Source organism: Pelmatolapia mariae, linkage group LG23 (genome assembly GCF_036321145.2).
Source record: "Pelmatolapia mariae isolate MD_Pm_ZW linkage group LG23, Pm_UMD_F_2, whole genome shotgun sequence".
NCBI lineage: Eukaryota > Metazoa > Chordata > Actinopteri > Cichliformes > Cichlidae > Pelmatolapia > Pelmatolapia mariae.
The window spans coordinates 39,648,266-39,671,464 of NC_086246.1; the positions used below are offsets into that span (position 1 = coordinate 39,648,266).

At 39.7% G+C, this 23,199-nt stretch overlaps 1 protein-coding gene across 1 annotated transcript in view; it reads right to left on the bottom strand.

Moving 5' to 3' along the window:
- Window positions 1–23,199, bottom strand: part of ell (elongation factor RNA polymerase II) — a 44,431-nt gene that overhangs the window by 11,836 nt on the left and 9,396 nt on the right. The window contains exons 2-3 of the mRNA XM_063465835.1: window positions 8,444–8,488; window positions 160–281 (exon numbers count right to left, since the gene is read on the bottom strand). Coding sequence (XP_063321905.1) covers window positions 160–281; window positions 8,444–8,488 — 167 coding nt within the window. The remainder of the gene's footprint in view (window positions 1–159; window positions 282–8,443; window positions 8,489–23,199) is intronic.

The window sequence follows — 23,199 nt, forward strand, 5'->3', positions numbered from 1 at the left end:
CCCAAGCCCGGATATATGGGAGGGCTGTGTCAGGAAGGGCATCAAATCAAACATGCGGATTCATCTGGTGTTGGAGGACTGACTCCGACCGTAGGCACCTTCGAGTATTGACATAACAGAAATGAATAAGAAAGCACTGTTTGTGTTTGCGCTCTTCACCTGGTGATGTACTGCTGGATGCAGTCGAAGCTGCCCTGGGGGTTATCTCTGCCCACATTCGACAGGTAGAAAGTAAAAGTTTGGAGTTCGCTTGAATTTTCTGAGCGTGGTATTGAAATTTTCTGTTGAAGACAAAAACAAAACACACGATACATTAACTCAGCATGAAAGTAAAAAAAACAACATACCTCAGCAGATTCTGGATTTCACGAAGGTCTGATGCATATTACAAACACGTTTAACATACTTTCCAGACACTTTTGCTGTATGTTGTTTGCATTGCTGTAAACAGGATGTCACTGTGGTACATAACATTAAAAAAAAAAAAAAAAAAAAAAGCAAGCTTATAAAGCTCCAGGGATTTTCTGCTCATTTAAAAAAAAAAAAAAAAAAAAAAACCACACAAAATGCAAAATGCATGTACATCTACCACCTTGTGTTTCTACAGCATTCATTCGCAACTACAGAGTGTTTTAATTGTTGTCCCAACGCACCACTAAAATATGTTAGCAGAACAACTATGGTAGGTATTTCTGCAGTCTTTGGCCTTTGATGTAGTTGCAGTGCGCACATACTACTCTGCCCCCACAAAAAACCCTCCTCCAGCACTACAGGTGTCGGTTATAAAAGACTGAGGTGAACGTAGAATTAACCACCGTCATCTGGCTAATAAACCTCTTATCATAAAGCAAAGCTTCTGGATACTTTGGTTAAGTAGAGGAAATAGTTTTAGAAGAGAGCCGAGATTCAGATGTTGCGTTTTTCCTTTAAAGTAGATTGGGCACTATTATAGTTAGGCTCTGTGTGAATACAGCTGACATTTTAATGCAGTGCAAAGAAGCAGGCTGGTAATCTTCTTAAAGGGCAATGTGTAGAGTGAGCGGAGAAAGCACGGGGTGACACCCAAACCTTGGCTGACACACTTCTGATTCACCTCAAAATGATTTTATTACGCTGTGAATTCAACAGCGAATCGATTCGTCGTGTAAAGAAACTTCTTCACTAAAGGAGCGCGAGCGGAGGCGGAGGTTTGTGTTTTCAGCACATCTGACCAAATTCAAGTGGTGTCACCGCCAAGGACTGTGCATCACACTGAGCCAGTGTGACAAAAGGCTGACGTTACTTATTTGGTGGTTTTGGACACCTAGCAGAGGTCCTCTTGATTGGTGAGCAGGTTACTGCTGGTGACCCAGCCTCGATCAGAGGCTCTACCTGTGACTCACTGGCTCCTTAGTCAGTGCTGGAAGTCACATGCAGGCGGCTAAACTGTTTTACCAAAGACAGAAAGTGTGGAGGCTGCAGGTGACACACTCACCTGTATTTTCCTACATGTAAAAACTGTTCCATAACTCTGAAAACAGCTTTGTTAACAAAAGGGAAAATGATCATTTAGAAATTATAGCACACTTTTTCCTCGTTATCTGCATTAGCCCAGTTAATTAGCAGCAGTAACACTGACCACCCTCCTACACTGTACTGCCTGTATTTACAAAGAGAGAGCAGGGACAAGATCGAGTGTAAGAGGAGGGAACTCAGAAGTTCCTTTCTTAGGGAACAAAGTATGACTCAAGTGCACAACAAGATTTATGAAGAGTGAAGTACACCGCCTGCACTCAGAAAACAGCACAACTGTAAAAAACACCCGTAAAACTAGCCACACCTATCAGCACCATGTGGTGATTGTGCTCACATCCACGTTTGTCCCGTTTAGTAAATCCGGCCCTATATGTACTCAACGTTCTTGCTCCATTTTGTAATGAGCCCCGACCCCATCGCTCGTCTTTACAGATCAACCGGCAGTGTTGCCATTGCAACAGAGACAAATGGACGCAGCCCCATTATGACTCCAGCACCCACATACTTACTTGTACCTGCAATAAAACTCTGGCCTACAGCAAACAGGAAAAAAAACAGCAAGACAAGAGAAAATACAGACTATGCAGATAAAAGCAGCTTACTCTAAGATCAGTAAGGGCATTTCTATTGAGTGTTTCACGCTCGAAAGTGTTGCCATCAAAGCTAGCAAGCATCTCCAGGCTTTCAGCACATTATAAAACCCGTTACGGCAGTTTAAGAACACGAAATGCACGTGGGAAGAAGATCAACAATGATACAGTATGTCATGGTGTTGAAAGACACCTACATATCCAGTTTAAACATACTGTACGTGTGTCACGTTTAGTTGAAAGAGCAGCAGATCGATGTGTTGACTGTGAATCCAGATCTAATTAAGAGGCACCGGAGCTGACTGAGAGGCAGGGCACAGGGGAGTGACTCAGTGACTCAGTGACTCACGTTGGAGAGGATGAAAGAGTGAGAAGAGGCTCCTCCACACCAAATGGCTCAGGCTCCACGCTAACAAACTGTCAAAACCACCACGTGGACGCATGAACTTACTCATCCATGAACGAGCACTGCTTCTAAAGAAAGTTATCACCGTTGAGATCAAAACCTGACAAGAAAAGCCTCCCTCACACCCAAGACCGAGTCTGTGTCACCTGTGCATCTGATTCACCAAAGTGTCTTTGTTCACAATGAGCAGGCAGGACTAGACACAGATGTTTTTTTTATTTTTTTTAAAATATATGCATTAAGTAGAGCCAACATTTTAATAATACATTAAATAAGTTATGAACTTTTAACACTCGCAGGAGCTGAAAAATGTGACTGCAGATCCGGTTTGGTCAGAGTACCCAGAGCTCTGGTCTGCATCAAGACTAAGAGGCGGGTAGATACTAGAACCTAGTATCTCTTTAGAAGAAAACTGGGTTAAGCTTTATTTGCATGGTTAAAACCTTCCAATTATTAAAGCTTTGAGAGCTTTAGCACAAATCAGAGGAATACAAACAAAGAAACATTTTAAAGAGATTACCCATCACCACCTTGTGCTGGGACCGTTTGATGTTCAACACATAACCAAATTAAGTGCAGTTCTTTGCAGTGTTAAAAAGGATCTGAACAATGAAATTAAAAAAGAAAAAAAAAGAAAAGAAAAAAGAGAAGTGTTACAGAGACGGGGATGCAGCAAATTTACACCAGTCCCTTTCATATTTTTTTTTTTAATCAAGCCAAAACCCCACAAACTTGATATCCACACCTTTCATCAAGGTGAGAAGAGAAGAAATAAGTAAAACGAATAGAAAAATCAAGTCAGCAAACAGAGACTGCACCGAGAAAACAATAAAATCAAAAGGTGTCATTAACAAGTCATCTATCAGCTTTCATTATCTTAAAAACTTGCTAGTTATGTGCTAAAATATCAATCAAGGAAATATGCTTGGCTTGAGTCTATCAGTGTCAAATCTTTGGCTTAGAAAGTAAGAAAAAAAATAGATTAATAAATTGGAGACACCAAGATTAAATGGATGACACTATTGACTTGTTCAGCTTCAAGCCAGCCAGAGAGCTGTCCAAATCCTCTCCAATTGAGCCGACTACGCTTGACTAGAAATCATGGTGCCCGATATCAGGAGCAGAGCAAGAAAGTCATGAAAAACAGTGATTCATGAGGAGAGACACGATGGATCTGGGGGAGGATAAGAAAACAATAATACATTCCCCTACCCCGGATCTAATAATTGACCCTCCAAGTCCCTTTTCAGAGGGCACAGCAATCAAACCCTGAATGGAAATCTGGGGGCGAATTCTGCAAATCCACAGTCAGCCCTTACCCTGGGCACACCCACAAAAGAGCAATACAACAATGAAATCTGGAAACATGAGCCAGTCCTGCTGCTGATACATGTGCTGATACTGGTTTACAACAGTGTGAGGTAGCAGGCTTATCTGTATCTATTCGACTAAGAGATGCATAATGATAATTTTTCTTTGCACTCTGCATCCATAACACAAACAGGCACGGTATTTTTACATGTGCTGCGGGGGGAGGAGCCAGAAACGCAGCTCATCGAGCAGTTAATGAATCCGTTATGAGAATTTGTGAGTATGTGGGAGAAGCACAACCTGCAGGAAAACATGTTTTAAACATAATCTGGGGGCAAAGCTACTGAATGTTTCAGCATTTTCAGATTTAACTGTCCTTCCTGGCTCTAGAAGATCCTGTGGAGGGGCGACTTTGGACATGAGCACTATTAAGCCATGTGTAGTCGTGGGTTTAATTAATCTTTTATCTATCTGTGCAGCAGTCTGTAATTTCTGTGCATTTGATAAATAGACAAAATCAAACAAGAACAAGTGGTTAAAATGTTTTTAAGCTCAATCCTGATGACTTTGCTTTGTGGGATGATCAGTGTGCAGGAAAAACTCTGGTACATCCATCACCTCTTCTGAAGAATTCATAAAAAAAAAGGACGTGTGTGTCACTTTTACCAAAACTGCATTTTAGGACAGAATATTTCTGCAGCCAGAATGAAATGGGAGGGAGAGACGTCTCATCATCCAGATCAAGGTTTTCCATGTTTTATGCAGCCAGCGTTTGTATTTTTTGCCCATTTAAAACATGAAACCTGTCTGGAAAAAATGGCTCCCATTTTGTTTCTAGCCTTTTGGATTTTTCCCCACTTTTCTAAAAGGTATGTGTGCAACTCTGTCAGAGCTGAACCAGATGAATGAATCTGAGTGAATGAATATTGGATCTCTTGACAGCCAGGCCATCTGTTCTGTAATTCAGCCACTTTCACACTTATGACTTGCATTCTCATCTTAACACCAACAGATTTTTTCCCTGAGCGAGCCTGCTGCATCATAACTGCAGCCTGAAACGACCGGCAACAGACAGCAGGACCTTCTACAGAACATGTGACCAAATGTGTGTTAAGTTAAAGACAGGTGGGTAGGTAATGCCTACCATGACGCTTCTCATAAAAACTGCAGCGTCACGTTGAATAATCAGCCTGTAAACTGGAGATAAAGCCATCTTTCCACAGCAGACGTGTTCATACGCATAAAATAAATGAGCATTAAATGAAAGAGCGCCTGGCTCCATGGTTCTGCAGTGCACCAAAATACTGACAGCAGGCAGGAAAGCTTGCTACAACTTTAAATACAAGGCAATTGTGCATAATGTTATAGCAAGAATATTAGTTCTGATTTTAAAAACAATGCAAGCTGAAATACTAAATACTTGGCTACACTTGAGCTACAGCAGTGGTCACATCTGCTGCTTTACAGGCGTTTATAAGACTACATACATAAATGATGAATGGAGAGCTTCTGCAGACTCTGGTCTGTTTGTGTACATCAGGAAACAATTCGTGGATACAGTCAAGCAAAACTTCTCATCCTGAAAATATTTTTAACATATTTAGAGCATTAAACTTCCATAAGGAGACACATATTAGCTGATGTTTTGCTAGCAAGCAGGTTTTTTTTTTTTTTTTTAAAAATTAGTTTTCAGTGTGCTGTTAGAAAATATACCAGCCACCAATCTATTTAACTTTGTCCATCAGTGGAAATTTAAGTTCTGTAATTCAGTGATGATCGTCCGTTTTATTTTAACCATTTTTCATGTTAAAGTTCAAACATTCATTGTGCCTGTTGAGACCTGCTGATATGGGAACTGTAAAGCTTATGAGGAGGCTGCCTGAGGTTACAACGGAAACAGTAAGACACATTTTAACCGCAGTTCTCAATACGGTGCCAACCTGTGCCGGAGCTTTTTATATCACGTTCAGTGACCGAAGATAACCTGGTGTCAAAGCCTTTACATAAGCCAACAGCCTGGGGTGCAGACGAGGCAGTGCCAATGAGAGCGAGTGTGTAGGAGGGCAGGATTAAGACAGCTGTATGAAGCATCATTATGGATAAAGATGCTAGAAATCTCTGCTTTTGTGGGTATTGTGACCATGCTGGCAGAACAGAAACACCACTTGGGACACAGATGCACTGCTAATAAAACATCTGGGCATGGCAGACTACAAAACAAACCAAGCCACCGAGTGTCAAACCAACACTAAGGTTTCCAAAGTAGAAGAGCAAATAGACAGTGTATGCATGTCAGACGGGGCAGGCTGACACACGTCAAGCAGGCATGTTGCCTTTAATGGAAGAAGCTGCTTGTGCAGAGAATCCCTGTAAGGGCGTTCATCATTGGCGGACAGTTAGCTGTTGATACAAGGAGCGCTGGCACCACGGTGACATTTTTATATCATGGAGAGGCACAATTAAATTATAGTATTTAAAGGAAAAAAACAAAACAGAACCGTTTCTCCATGAAGTCTACTTTTTGCATTCACTTTTTGCAGGTGTGAATTTCAGCAATATGAAACACCTGGAACGTCAGTGCGTTCTGTTCACTTTGTTTACTTCACTGTCCGCTACTCGTTTTGCATTAAGAAAGAAAACTGGGCACTTTGCATGGCACTGCTTGCTGTACCATGCAAACTACACCAATACTCATGCAAAATATTATCAGGATGTCCTAAAAACTCCCTGAAAAGCCTTCAGTTAATCCAAAATGCTGCAGCAAGAGTAGCGACAGGGACATATTTCTCCTATATTGGCTTCCATTCATTGGCTCCCTGTTAAATCCAGAATTTAAAATCCTGCTCCTCACATAAAAGGTCTTAAATAATCAGGCCCCATCTTATCTTAATTATCTTATAGTACCATATCATCCCATTAAAGCACTTTGCTCTCGTACTGCAGGCTTGCTGTTTCTAGAGTATTTAAAAGTAGAATGGGAAACCGAGCCTTCAGTTTTCAAGTCGTTCTTCTGTGGAACCAGCTTCCAGTTTGGATTCAGGAGACAGACACTAGCTCTACTTTTAAGATTAGGCTTCAAACTTTCCTTTTTGCTACAGCATAGAGTTAGGGTTGGATCAGGTGAGCCTGAAACTTCCCTTAGTTATGCTGCAATAGGTGTAGGCTGCTGGGGGATTCCTATGATGCATTGAGTGATTCTTCTTCAGTCACCTTTCTCACTCACTATGTGTTAATAGACCTCTCTGCAGTGAATCATACTTTTTATTCATCTCTGGCTCTCTTCCACAGCATGTCTTTTATCCTGTCTTCCTTCTCTCATCTCACCCAGTTGCAGCAGATGGCCGCCCCTCCCTGAGCCTGGCTCTACCAGAGGTTTCTTCCTGTTAAAAAGGAGTTTTTCCTTCCCACTGTTGCCAAGTGCTTGCTCATAATGGGTGACCTGATTGTTGGGGTCTCTGTATTACTGTAGGGTCTTTACCTTACAACATAAAGCGCCTTGAGGCGACTGTTGTTGTGATTTGGTGCTGTATAAATAAAATTGAATTGAACTATTAAGTAGTTCAATCTGACCATTTTTCAGTTTGGACAAATAAATCTAACAATCTAATAAAATAAAAACAGAAAAGCCTCAACTCTGGTTAAAATAAATACAATTAATTTTTAAAAATTTCAAATAAACAAAATTAGATGTAATCACTTTTATAAGCGCACTTTAAACTTTAACTCAGTTACAGTTTGTACTAGAGACAAAATTCAAAGAGATTTGGAAAGTGGAGAAGATCAATGTTAACAGGACATTCGGGGTCCTGTATGATACTTAGATGATAAAACTATCAAACATCATTCGTCAGAATTCCCACTGTGGACAAACACATGACTGACAAAGAGTACACATGAAACACAAGCCTTCCTTTATCTTGCTTTCATAACATGTCTGAATATAGGTATGAAGACAGAGGCAGAGGACATGAAGCTGCAAGAGGTTTCTTTTTCTCCCCTACTAATCAGTTTTGTCAGATCACGTTATTTGGAAGGAGAAGCAATAGAAAACAAATTTACGTGACTAACATCACGACAGGGTCAAACGGCTGCCTCAAGTTCTGTGGCAACAGTGCTTTAAGGTCGAGCAGTGCTTACACAGCACATGACACAATGGCAAGGAGTGCATCATTACATTTAACATCTTTAACTTCTCACACTCACACACAGTGTCATGCTTACAAAGAAACAGCAAACTTGTTGGGTGCGTCACCATTGAAATCATCTTGAAAATCTGAACTGCGTTATACAATCACCTGCCATTCTGTTAAGTACACCTCACCGTCTTCAGAACGAGGTACTCTGCCATCGATGAAGAATTTATTACCCAGAGAACTGCCTATTACTGAACCTCTCTGTGCCTAAATGAATCAAATTGCTGCCACGTGGCTGATACCCGCATTAACAAGCAGATGGATAGGTGTACCTAACCTAACAAAATGACTGATAAATGTGTAATAAAGACATCTTTTGAAACTGAAAGTGGCAAATACCTGTGATAATTCAACAAGGTCAACTGTAATAAAACTGAGGTGATGATGTAGGTATAGTAGCGTGTTTACGGAGCAGAATACGTTCTTACCCCTTGGTTTCCATTAAATCTTATCAATGGCGATGATGACAGGACCTGTGAAAAGAAACAAAAAGATTAATTAGCGTCAGCCAAGTTACCACAAACACCTTATAGGTTTTTAATTAACTGCTCATGTATGGATATTAAAACTGTTCAGTGAGGGCAAAAATGTGATTTTGAAACCGTCAGCAGTAGATTAAATGGTAACAATGGTAATAAACGGTAACAAAGTAAAGCCATTATCATTTCCGTCCTTTGCCTTCAGAAAAGATACCAGACACTTTGATTTCACCCGGGTCGGGTACAGGAGCTAGCAGTTTATTCCAGTGTAAATGAACTGTGATAGATGGGGAAGACTGAAAAATCCGCCCAGTGTTGGAGAAGCAGAAGCAGTCACGGGTGTAAATGAGGAAGAACAAGAACAAAAAAAAAAAAAAAAAAAAAAAAAAAAAAAAGAAGCTGCCTGCAATCATGTGGTCACCTTATGGCTCAAGTAAACAATACAGAAGAGAACTTTTAAAAAGGCATGCTATGTGCCGCAGACCACAAACATGTATGGATTAGTTTTTATGCTGAAGAGTTGATGGTCACATCAATGGTAATAAAGCAGTAACGCACGAACACCAGAAATAAACCAGAACAGACCATTTCACACTTTCTAACAAAAAAGACGTGCGCGAGACAACCCATTTAATATCACAAAATTAAACTGACAAAATTGTGACCTCCCACAAGCAGCAATAATTTTGTAAACACGGGAAAAGCAGCGCAGAACAGAGTTTCCAGAATGCTTTCAAGGGAAACTGCATTTCCTCACGAGTCCATTTCTTATAAATTTAAATTCTTTCAGTTTAACGATTCTCAAAAGAGTGGAAAATAAAAACAAACAAAACATCACAGCATTATAATTCCCGGACTTGGGGGATAGAGCAGGGCGATATGGCCAAAAATATTTATCACGATATATATTTGAAAATTTGCGATAACGATATAACTGACGATATAATTGATGCGAGACAAAATACAACTCCACAACTTTACTAGCGCAAAAAAACACCATCCATTTATTTTCACTTAAACAAGAAGCTGTTTTTTTATGTGCATTAAAGCTATATAAAAATTTAACAGTGCAAATGCAAATTCCTTGCTGAAAGTTTAACCAAAAGGCATTTCCAGTAGAAATGGGCTGACATATCCTGAGCATAACCATGTATAATATCCACTGAAGTTAAAAAGAGTTGCTTTGCAACATTAAACTGCAGTGTGCCAAATAAAAAAGTCAAATACATATTTTCGGATCATAAGGTGCACGGGATTATAAGGCACATTAAGCGAAACAAAGCAGTCAGATAAATCAAACTTTATTCAACTCATTCTTCTTGCTTCCTCCACTTCTGTACCATTGATTCATTAATGTTGTATTATATCACAGCTGCTCTATTCCCATGTTGTTGCAGTATATTAATGACTAACCTTCTATTGTGGATGGATTATCTCAGTTGTTCTCCTGACTAAAGTTTGGTCCGTTTACAGCATCCTGCTATGCGATTGCATTTGTCTCTAACCATCAGGAAACTTCACGTTAACTTTTATTGAGTGGAAAAGTGTTAGCCTTGATTCCTCCAGATTCACTGTTTATGTTATGCTAACATAGCTGTGTCGCTAGCAATCACGTAGCACATCATTACATACCAGCTAGCCCAACTTCAGTAACCTTACAAACGTCACTGCTGTTTAGTTTCCTGTCTTCATTTATGTTGGAAGTGATAGCAGAGCTGTACGTTTGAATTTTTTCAGAAATCTCTCAGTCAGAACATGCTATATCATGCTTAGGTAACTAGCGAAACTAGCGAGCTAACTTCCGCTAGCTTCCTGCTAACTCTAACTCCGTTAAATGTAATAAATTCTGTTTTCATGTATGCCTGGATCTTAAACTTCATAGTTACACCTGGTAAAGCAGCAATGCTGATCATTTTATTAAAGATGAAAGAATTTAGACAGTTTTTAACTCTTAGTGATGCTGCAGTGTTTGTTTGACTTTGGGACCTGAAGCAGAGGGAGTTTAGGACCCAGATTACTCCCAGATTTACGAGCACCTTAGTCCGACAAATACGGCAATAACGACAGCCCGCTTGCATGTTCTACAAAAAAAATGTGCTTTGTTGTGTATCTGACAGACAAACACCAAACCAGTTCCACATCACTGAAGTGGCACCATTTTTACAAACCAATTCTGGTTCATCCGTTTCACTCAACAATCGGCCATGTGCGTATGAAAACAAAGGCACTGCGCATGCGCGTTTGACCCATATTCTATCGCGATATTTCATTTTCCTATCGTTGCCTAACATTATACCGGTATTACCGTGAACGGTATAATATGGCCCAGCCCTATTGGGGGATTTAAAAAAATAATAATAATAAAAATTATTAATAATAATAATAATAATAATACTACACGTGGTGGCCTCTGGGTCTCGGGTGGCCTCTGGGTCTCACACGACTTGACCGAGTGAGGAACGAAGATGTCAGGAAACAATGGGGAGTGACACCGATCACAGACAAGATGCGAGAGGCGAGGCTCCGATGGTACGGCCATGTTGTCCGTAGCGATAAAAATTCCATCGCAAAGACAGCCCACCAATTAGATCTGGAGGGAAACAGGCCGCAAGGAAGACGAAAAAAAATTCGGTCCATTCGCTGGATGGACCGAATCAAGTGTAATATTTAAAGAAATTAGGTCACTGCTGAACTGTATATAACCATCATCCTTAACATTACATTAATTATCATTTCATCAAAGCATTTATTGAAGCTGTTGGCATTATGTTATAATTAGTATTACAGGGGTTATCATAATCAAATATTAACATGTTTATTACAGGTGCAGTTATAACTACTTTAAAATGATTGAGTTAATATATATATATATCATAACCCATAGCCTGAGTATATTGTTACAGTAAAATAGTAGCTGAGCAAAGGCCTGAATGTATTCAGCTTCTTGTGGTATTTGAGTTTGCTTAGATACAGGTGACGAAAGGATGTCCAGTCCATGGGGACCTCAAAGGCCTGAGATCTTCACCATATTTGGATGGATGGGGAACTTCTGTGTCTGCAGTTATCTCTTAAAATACATGAATGTTCTGTACATGCAAATTATGTGACTGTAAACGCAAGAGGGGGCGTTACAATACCCTGATGGGATAAAAGCAATCTAGAGTGTATTTTGGGTAGAGATGTACAACTGATGTTTTGCAGTTTGCACCTCTCCACGCTGCGTGCATTCATTAAAATCAATTGTTTGACCGACCTCTTCTGGACCATCATTGTTTTACTCTCGTCCTCAATTTCGAACCCGTAACATTTGGTGCATTGGCCGAGGGTTGAGGGGGAGAAAGGTGGAGATTGAGACTGAGAGGGTCCAAGGTGCTCAAACAGGCAGACGCGAGTCAGTGGTCGAAGTGAGTTGACATAAGCCGGCTTATCTAAAGGTAAGGCACTACCTGTTGAATTATTTCCAAACTGTGCCAGATTGACGATTACAAAATTGAAAGTCTACTCACTGAAAATTACTGGTAAAGGTCTGTTTTGATTTTGGTGAAAATCTCATGAGAATTGAAGTTGAAGTAATGATAATGTAAGGTTAAGTGACAGTACTGATTAAAGGAAAAGCAGTTGGACTGCTACAAGGATTTAAGTAGTTGGACTACTAAATAGGAATAGGTAAAAGTAACGGAAATAGGTAAAGGACAAGTTAAAGTAGTTGGACTACTGAATATGAATAAGTAAAAAGTAACGGAAACAGGAAAAGTTACAGTAGTTGGACTACTGAATTTAGGATATAGGTAATTTGAAAACTGTGTATGGTAATACAGTCAGGATTGAATATACAGCTGGGCTGGGACATGAAGAAAGTCGGTTGAGGTGGTTTAATAAGATGTCTTTAAAAATATAAGTAAATTTCTGTAGAACGGAACATTGGGAATGTTCTAAGAAGTGCATTTGTCGGAAGGTGACGCTTCCAACTTGTCGGGGACGCTCGGCATTTTCCTCTGGGAGGGATAGTTCACTTGGCAAGTGTGGAGAACAACGACGCTCCTAAATAGCCAGTGGTTGGACCACTTTACCGTCCGGGACGGTATTTTGCACTTTTTTGGTCGATAGAAACCGGGTTTCGGGCGTGTAACGTACAATTATAACTTCAGGGAAGTATAGTTGGTTGCCGCTTTTAAATTGTCTTAGATTACTAGTTATCTGACCACGGCCCGGGGCCGAGACTGGTTATAATTGATTACAAAAAACTCAGGGAGTTTATCGGTTGGACCGTTAAGGTTAAATTTTTCTAAATTCGGTAGGTTGTTCGCTTTAAGGCCTTGTACATATTTGTATATTTTATAAGACGTCTCTGTGTTATAATTTGTTGTTATACTTTGTATTTTTGTATATATGGTGTGTCTGCCACGGGCGCTGCAGCAGGCTGGTTATTTTGAGAGTGTGTCTGTGAAAATGCAAATAAGGAAGCTGAGAGGTGCATAGAGGATGAGGAAGTTTATAGAGACTGCTAGACATTGCTGATGGCTGTATTTAAGACGCTGGTTTTGTTTATGACAATATTGTAAGTAAAGTTTTATTTCTTGCCATGACTGTATGACTTTTGCGGGGTTTTGAGATAGGATACATAAACTGTTGATACTTAGGACCGTTATTTGGGTTCTGAGAACTGAAATTGAATTTGAGATAATTTAATCAAACTAAGATGTTTTAGGATTTTTAGATGGGTTTTGTTTCAGTTTGAGATAATATACACAGTTACATTTGGTGTTTATCAGGTACTGTGGTTGACTTTGAGTGATACATATAGGTGTAAGTCGTTTGATGTTTGTTGGGTTAAGGAGGACTTTAGAAGATTGTAAGTGGTTTTTCGGTTAGTCAGATAATATATAAATAGTTAGATTTGACAGACTTGTTTACAGTTTGGCTTTATGTTAATATAGGTTGCAGCTGGCACAGAGGAAACACAGCACAACATCTTAAGGGTTTAAAATAATAATAAATAAATGAATGAAGTTTTTTAAGGGTTCTTGTGTGTGTTTTTAGGGATAGTTTTTTGTGGGTTTTTAGGGGGAGTGTGTGGTTGTGTGTGTCAAACGGGAGGTCTGAATACAGCTAGTGAGCTGGTGACAGACGCTGTAACATGAAAACAGAGGAATTAGAGACTAGAATGTCCTAGAAAGCAATAAAATGCAAATTAAGAAGCTGTGAACTGCTTAAACCACAGTTGGTTTCACAAGCACTGCTGCAAACATTGTTGAATGCGTGTGTTTAAGACGCCATTTATGTTTATTAGAGGGTTATAAATAAAGTTTTGAGTGCTGTAGTGGATGTATAGTAATTGACTGAGTTTTGAGTTATATATATATATATATATGGAGTGCATTGTATATACTTAAGACTAACATATTACTTTCAGTAGTAACCTCTCTTCAGAAATAAAGGCTGTGGTGTTTTATTTTTCCAGTTATGCGTGTGCTGTGAGAAGGATTAGAGGTTTAAATTGTTATTATTTGATTTGCTCTTTCTGAGTTTGAAAACAATGCCTGTAAAATACCATTAGGAAAGCGTATTTTGAGTGATTTTAACTGTGTGAATGCTGTCAGTATTTGATTTGAGTGACTCTGTGTGATTTGTACCAAATAGTAAATAAGTAATAATAACACTAGGGAGGTTTATAGTAGAATGAGTGAAAAGTGGGAGGTTGAGAGAAAAGGCAGTGTGTATGAGACGATTATGAGAGTATTGGGTGAATGATGTCACAAAAACTGACAAATGCAAAAAACTTGGAATATTTAAAAGGGTGTGCATGAAATAAGGGTGTATTGTTTTTAGACCAAGACTTAGTAAAACTAAAGAGGGTTTGTAGACTGTAAATATGAAAAAACAAGGGTTTGATTAATTTGTAGAAACAGGAAAGAGAAACAGGAAATACTGTGCTGCTGTGTGTGTGAGAGGAAGGTGTGTGTGTGACTGATGATGTCAGGGGAGCACCCAGAGAAATAGACAGACCTTAAATTCTAAGAAGATTAAGCGAATGCATGTTTTAAGAAAAGTAATAAAGTAATAAAATTATATTAATTACAGGTTTTAGAAAAGAGACAGACCGAGAGAAATAAATACATGAACTAACAATTACATTAATGAAGTGAAAACGCACGTACACAAACTGTTACATGTGAAATTATTGTTGGAAAGTTTAATACACACATGAAATAAAGAAAGCAGTTTACACTCCTTTAATTTCCAGAACCAGTGTGTCCCCCAGACCTGATAACACCCTTGCCCAGTTGGCCCCTGTATCAGGCGAGCATGGAAGGCTGGACAGCCCATGACGGGTAAGATCCCACCTCGAAACCCTGGGACGACCTAAGGCAAGGCGCAGTCACGATTGCTTGTACCTAAGTCCCGGAGTGACCTTGGAGTCACTGGAGGAGACGGGACTTCAACGGGTAAAGCCGCTGGGTACAGGCGAAGGGGAAATGCCACTAACAATGACCAGTGATGAGCCAGAGAGAGAAAACACACCCTGTAAAAAGGAGTCTGAAACACTGCAAAAGAAACATTTACGAGATCACAAAGATCACGAATAAACATTTATAAAAATCACACATACAAACAGAAAATGCACTAACCTTACAGAGATAAGCTCGTGAAGAGTAATGCATAGATAGTGATTAAAACCTGGCTAAGAACACAAACATATGTAATTAAATGAGCTTGCTAATTTTATGAGTGTTAAAATAGTGTGAATGTTGAAGAAAATACACTTAAAACACACTTGGATAAAATAGAGTTGTGGAATAACTGAAACGAAGCTGTATGACAAGGGAGTGAGTGACGACAGAGGAGCTTCCTGTGTGTGTGTGTGTGTGTGATTGAGACCTTAGAGGAGAAGTAGACTGTTACGAGGTGAAAATTTGATTAAGAGGTATATAAATTAGTGTTGACATATTGTGAGAACGTGCTTATATGTTTGGTTGAATGTGAGTTTGGTAAAGTGCTTAAAGGGGGATATTGTGTACGAAACGGTGTAGCTTTTTACGTTTTGGGTGTGTTCTATGGCTGAAATTTAAGATTGTTGAAGATTTTTTGAGGTTGTTGTTTTATTTTTAAAGAGGGAGTTTTAATAAACATGGACATGTTTAAGGGGTTTTGTAACAGTGCACTTATAAAGAAAAAACCTGTCAGGTGATTTTGTTTTGTACTTTGATGAGCTAATACTCAGCTCTCTTTTTTCTCATTTTTGTTCTAAGCAGGCCTGCAAAAAACAACAATGAATAACGGCGCCGACAATAGTCTCAGGAAAACAAAAAGTAAGGTGACCTTTTCCGAATTACAATGGGTCAGATTGTGGGTCCCTGTCGAAGAGGATTGCAGCGAGCCAATCCAGTCCAAAAGTATAAAGAACTATTTTCCTAGAAACGAGTAAAAGGAAAATAAATGATTATATAAATATACTGAGTTTGCTGAAAGTGGAAAATCTGATTATTCGTGCGGAAGTCTACCAATACCCGATGTTAATGCGTGTGAGTGAATGTGTGGGAATGGACAGGTGAATGGACGGACCAGGCAGACCATAGGTTGGACTGACTGGACACTGACAAAAGACTGGACTAAGGTTGGACACATGACTGATAATTGTTCTGTTTTAACTTTTCCTTTATAACACAGGTTGGATCATAAGTGGAGAAAGTGAGTATAAAAGGTGATGTTCTAGTTAACATACAGGCTTTTGTTTATAGGACGTTTCAAGGATGCAGGCTGTGGATGGAGCCAAGAAGGGATTTTGACATGATGATTAATTTGATTTCATTCCTTAAACACAGGTTTGAAGGCCCGGAGCAACTATACCTAATATGATATGATTAACTTTTCTTTTAATTCCCTAACCTGAGTGAAGGATTTTGAGTTTGTAACACATGAGATGTGTCACAAAAAGGGGGGTCTTAATATATGCGATTAGCTACATGAAATGTGCTCTTTTAGGGTTACTAAGCAAATGTCTACGTGACCTTTACCTAATAACCTTTGTGATGATAAACTTGTTTACCGACTTGCTCTCTTGTAGAACATACAGACTTAGGAAAGGGGAACTTCAGCTCTGAGTTTTGAGAATAACTCTGTTAAGTTGACAGGAAACACGTCGGAATAGCCATATAGGGCAAATGTGTTAGAGCTTGTAATTAAATGTGGGACTTGAAAAGAGGAAGCAAATTTGGTACAGGACGTACTTGAGATGATCAGATGAGAGAAGGAGAAGGTCAGGAATAGTTTAAAGTAAGATTGAGAAATTAAATGGGGTAAAAGGGGGTGTAGCTTCAGGGCAGCTCACAGCCTGGCGTAAACGCACGGTGCTGTCGCACAGCTTAAGTTATTTGGTTGATTTATTTTATGACAAAATAATAAGGAAACATTAAAAATATACAACACGTTGAGGAGATCTCTTTTGTTATATTTTAGTGTTTAACATGGAAGATGCCTCTCTGGAGCTTCTCTCCTGATGCTACTCCACCAAAAGACGCTTATCCATAGAGACTATGTCAGCTCCCAAACAGACAACAACAAACCAAGACTAGCAATAAACAATCTGAATATAAATAATAACAAATAAAGAACAATACAGAATAAAAATTTGAACCGAAGAATAAAATAGTGAAATGTGGATTATTAAATATTAAGTATTTCTCTTCAAAAGTCTCTGTTAGCTGACGCCAAGCGGTTGCAGCAGATGGCTGCCCGTACCTGAGCATGGTTCTGCTGGAGGTTTCTTCCTGTTAAAAGGGAGTTTTTCCTTCACACTGTTGCCAAAGTGCTTGCTCAATAGGGGGTCACAAGATTGTTGGGTTTTTCTCTGTATATATGAAGCACCTTGAAGCAATTTTTGTTGTGATTTGGCGCTATATAAAAAATTAAATGGGAATGTATTGAAGTAAACTTAAATGTCATAAACTAGGAATTAGTTCATTTCTCAGGGGAGAAATGAAAAAACGGGGACTGGTGTTAGGAACAAAAGCTATATTTTTATTATGAACCTGCCTATTATCTTGTTTTATGTACTTTAATAATGAAGGCTGGCTTGTAGAGCAAGGCCACCTTTTACTCACAAACAGGTGCTCAGCCAGACTGAAAAACAGGAAGTTTTAGTGCACAAGGCATATTAATAAATATAGACACAAAAAGAGGAACTCCCCATATAAACAACATTCAAATGTGTGAAGTATAAAGTACCGAAATAACACTATATAAGTCACAGCTGATGATTCTAATGTTAGAGAGCTCTTGCAACTGGCGTCTGAGCTGTGCAGAGGTCGCTTTTAAGACAGGTACTTATGTAGGTTAACATAAGGTGGAGTCCAACAGAAGCAAGGCACAGCATGCAGCAGGGGTTGCCAAAATAATATAGGAAACAGCACATGTAGGGAGAGAATACTCACTAAAAGTTCTGACTAACATAGTGTGGTGGCTTATGTGAACTTGCAGGTTTTAACTATGACATCATTAGCACAACAGAGACTGAGTAAAGTTTTAGATGCTCGAAATCTGACACTTACACATGAAGGAATCAATATGGCAGATTTAATGGGATTAGGAGGACCTAATTATTGTACTAAGAAAGCAGAACTTGAAGGGAAAGTCAGGGAAGATTTAAAAACAGGACCTGTTGGGATTTGGGATTTAGAGATTCTTTTATTGCTATCATATAATGTGTCTTATGATGCCTGCATTAATAACAGGTTGTACAGTATTATTTTAATAGTATTGAATATGTTTGTGATAACAGTGATGTCTCTATTTACAGGTTGAGTTTATTTCAGACACAAAGCATAACTGTGCTTGTTTAGAGTTGATGTTCCGTCCAAAGGGTCTTAAGCTTCACTGGCGAGAGTGTCCAGGTGATACATGTTGAGGGAAGATGAGAACATAGCAGGTTAATTGCATGCACGCTTACAAACACACATGATTTGAATATAGGCCAGGCCGAAGGCCTGGACTTTATGTAGCTTTTAAATTTACAGCTCCTAACTTGCAGGAATGGCGTGGAGTGTAATGAATGAATGCAAAACATGCTTACAGACACAAACATGACATAGATTTATTTTGGAGGGTAAAGGTGGAATACATGGTGCTTTGTTTCTGCTTAGCCAGTACTGAGGTAAAAGGTGTTAAAGATACATATGCAATAAGTGAACAGGAAATGTGTGAGGGTGAGCCGGGTGAAACAAAATGTTGTAGATAATGGAAACTTGTCTAACTGGCATTAACAGTAACTTTTGCATGTTATGTATATGCTTGAGGCCAAAAGAGGCGTAAATCCTGATAGAAAACTTTGAAGTGTGCTTTTTAGCGGAGATTTAGGCTGACAGGGGGATGGTGTGTAGTTTACTCTGTGTTTAATAAAACTAAAAGCGTTGCTCACACACATAAAGAGTATTGAGATTAAGTAAAGTTAATATAATGGATAGAGCCCAGAACATGATGTTGTGAACCAACTTTGAATAATGACAGGAACCTTAGATGAACACAGTAGGTTAGTAAGGTGTAGCAGAGAGAGGCTGTTTGTTTTTTATCCCTTACAGGAGAAGATTTCCACTAGAGAGGGACCCAGAAAAGGAGCAGAGACCACTTAAGCATGAAGTGTTTTCAAGTGGGAGCTGGTGTTTTATTACTGGACCACCTAGAGGACATGAGGTGGTTTTTTGATTTGCTGAGTCAGAGGACGGCTAGAGAGGGTCAGAGCGAAGGAAGTGGACCTGGGAATGGTGGTTTCGGGGCCCATGATGCCATTAATGGATGTAGAGGTGACAGAATGGGTCGAGGAGTGACACAAGGAAATGGTGTGGTGATGTCTCTGGAGAGACATCAAGAGAGGGAATTGTAATATTTAAAGAAATTAGGTCACTGCTGAACTGTATATAACCATCATCCTTAACATTACATTAATTATCATTTCATCAAAGCATTTATTGAAGCTGTTGGCATTATGTTATAATTAGTATTACAGGGGTTATCATAATCAAATATTAACATGTTTATTACAGGTGCAGTTATAACTACTTTAAAATGATTGAGTTAATATATATATATATCATAACCCATAGCCTGAGTATATTGTTACAGTAAAATAGTAGCTGAGCAAAGGCCTGAATGTATTCAGCTTCTTGTGGTATTTGAGTTTGCTTAGATACAGGTGACGAAAGGATGTCCAGTCCATGGGGACCTCAAAGGCCTGAGATCTTCACCATATTTGGATGGATGGGGAACTTCTGTGTCTGCAGTTATCTCTTAAAATACATGAATGTTCTGTACATGCAAATTATGTGACTGTAAACGCAAGAGGGGGCGTTACAATACCCTGATGGGATAAAAGCAATCTAGAGTGTATTTTGGGTAGAGATGTACAACTGATGTTTTGCAGTTTGCACCTCTCCACGCTGCGTGCATTCATTAAAATCAATTGTTTGACCGACCTCTTCTGGACCATCATTGTTTTACTCTCGTCCTCAATTTCGAACCCGTAACACAAGGATGATATGAAGGCTGTGAATGTTACACCAGAAGACCCCCTTGATAGGAAGAAGTGGAGGAAGGCATGCAAGATAGCGGACCCTGCGTCGCGGGATATAAACCGCTAGGAAGAAGAAGAGAAAGAATAATAATAATAATACACGTGCATTCTTAAAAAAAATCTGGTGCTGACGCTAAGACAAAGCAGGGAGCGGCACAGAAAGTCAAAATTAATCAATCAGCTGTTTGCTTCAACCTAAATTGGACCTTTGACAGTGCCGGTGGCTCCAGATGAAGCCGTTTTGGGGCGTCAGCCTCACAATTACAGGTACTGTGGGTACTGTAAGTACCGTTAAACATTTAAACAGCACTTTGGCTTTTCTGATGCTGCTTTAGTGGATTAAATGTGATCAAGTGAGAGTACTAAAAAGTTCAAGGGAGGGTAAGCCTATTAAAGACACAACATGCTGTGTATTCTTGCCTGAGCCTGACCCAGAGATCCAGCACTTGCATATAAAGATAAGTGAGTTGCTATTCTGTGTGGTTTCACTTAAATTTCATTTTATTTTTTAATTTCAGGCCTTAATAGTATGGACCACATTTCTAGCATAAGGGCCGGTGCAGAACGACTGCACGTCTCTACCCATTAAAAGCCTACTAGGAGGAACTCTTGAAGCTCTTTTCTGAACTGAGTGGTTTCTGGCATATTTCTTATGGACAAAGTTGATTGGCTATGCCTCAGACGCTAGTGAGGATGGTCTCTGCCTATCCAACTACCTTTGGAAAAGCCCACAAACTATTCTGATGGTCATCAAACCACATTTTGATATATACCATGGTGACGAACTCATCATGAAGGGTACTGAAAGAGTTCAAATACAAAACCGATCTGTATAAAATTGTGGGAAATTTTTTCCTCGTGTCACATGTGACCTCAGTAAAAGCTCTCCAATGATTTTATGGTGTTAGTCACTAGTTTAAAGGTCTTCTTTAATACTGTAAAATGTTCATTTTGTGGATTTTTTTGTCCTATTTAGAGCTAAACAGCAGACAGATACGCTTTAGCGCATGGTTAACTCGTCTTTGACAGACCTCTACAGCGTGGCCACACAGCTCTATCCTTTACACATCAGATCTGGATTTAAACTACGGCGATTGCGAAATAATCAGCTCGACATTTGAAAATCACCAGTGTGTGACGTTACTTCAGCTACGAAGATCCCTTATGTGCTACCTGGCTTATATGCCTTTAATGTTAGGCTTGTGACACGCCCATGCATACTTGGACATGTGCCTGAAAAGGTTTACATTACTCCTGCAACGCTCACTGTCCAATCACAGCACACACACCTGTGCAACGTCCTTAATTCCTTCCAAGAAATGCTGGACCTTTGGAGCAGGTTTAGACAAATGCTACAACCATTAAATTAGTTAATGGACCTTATTAGCTTAACTGTTTTTCCGCATAAATATTGGTTGAAAGAACTATTTAAAAATCAATTAATTAATTAATTAAAGGGCATAATCAACTGCAACATTAAACTGTACTGAACCCTCCTGAATGACTTAATCGTTCAACTAAAGCCGGGCCTTTTTCCATTCATTTCTGTAATCCACTGTAATCCAGATGTCAAACACTATACACAACTCCCAAGCAACATTTCAACAGCATAAAGGTCTGCCTCCTCTGAGGAAAAAAAGAAAGAAAAAAAAAAGCTGCAGTTCAATGGAAACAATTCTTAATTCTGGTAAAGGAATTTTCTCCATTTTATGAAGGAAATCTAGACAAGCTGTGCAAATCCTGCCTAAACCCTTCTGCCAGAACTTTGGAGGCTTCAGCTGGTTTTGCTAACTCTCCTGGTGTGTGTGTTTCTAGCTTGTTTTGACACACACACATGCGTGCATGCAGGGATAACACTATCCCTGCTAAAACGATCATCAAGTCTGCTGTAAAGCTGATTTATAATTATTGCTTAATAGCTCAGCTGGGAGTGCTGGACTCAAAGAAACTGTTCTGATGATCCAAAATAGAAGTGTGTTAAATACCTTTTGGCACACCCTTTAATTTCCCTTCCCTTAACTGCAGCCACTCTTTCAAGAATCCATCCACTCCTGTAAGATTCAACGGCGTCTGAAAAACAGCCTGGGCACGCATTAAGTTGTGATGTGTGGCACCTTCCCGACGGACAGCCATCTGCCATGTTCAGTTCTGCCAAAGAGCTCTTCCTGTTAAAAGGGAGTTTTTCCTTCCCACTGTTGCCAAGTGCTTGCTCATAATGGGTCACCTGATTGCTGGGGTCTCTGTATTACTGTAGGGTCTTTACCTTACAACATAAAGAGCCTTGAGGTGACTGTTGTTGTGATTTGATGCTATTTAACTGAACTGTACTGAATCCGGAAAAAGAATGCAGTCTTTCCAGAACTGGTTTCTGGTAACAGCTTTAAAAGCCTAGCTTAACCTCGCTGTGTGTTCACTGTTTACTAGTTAAACATAATGCACTGTAAAAAAAGAAAGACTGCTACTTGAAGCAGCAGTGTCTCAGAGACTCTAGTTCTATTATTTGAAGTTAAAGACTTTGTTGCGGAACAAAGGGAACGAAGCGAAGTGATCCTGGCAAAGCAACTCTGCTTATACTGTACTAAACTCATAATATTAGAAACCAAAAGAAAGGAAGAAGAGAGAGAGAGAGAGAGAGAGAGAGAGAGAGAGAGAGAGAGAGAGAGAGAGAGAGAGAGAGAGAGAGAGAGAGAGAGAGAGAGAGAGAGAGAGAGAGAGAGAGAGAGAGAGAGAGAGAGAGAGAGAGAGAGAGAGAGAGAGAGAGAGAGAGAGAGAGAGAGAGAGAAAAAAAAAAAAAGCACAGCCTATCCGGGGACACCACACCTTTCATGGAGCCAGTCTCCCTGGTCTCCCCCCTGCAATGTTTAACGCAGCACCAGTTTTAGCACCCTATGCCCTCCCCCTCCCAGCAATGCTAACATACTGCTACCCTCAGCCTGTTCGTTTGAATGGGCTGCTGACATGTCACTATTCTCTGGGACCTGAGCCCAGAACGTTCCACAGAGCTAACCTTGGGGACACAGTACAGCTCCTGGCCTCAGACCGAGCATGCGGATGTCCCCACACAGTGCCTACTAGCAAGGAAATGAGGATCAGCAGGGACTTGGTGCCAAAGAGCTAATGAAGAAACTAAAAATCTGTCAAA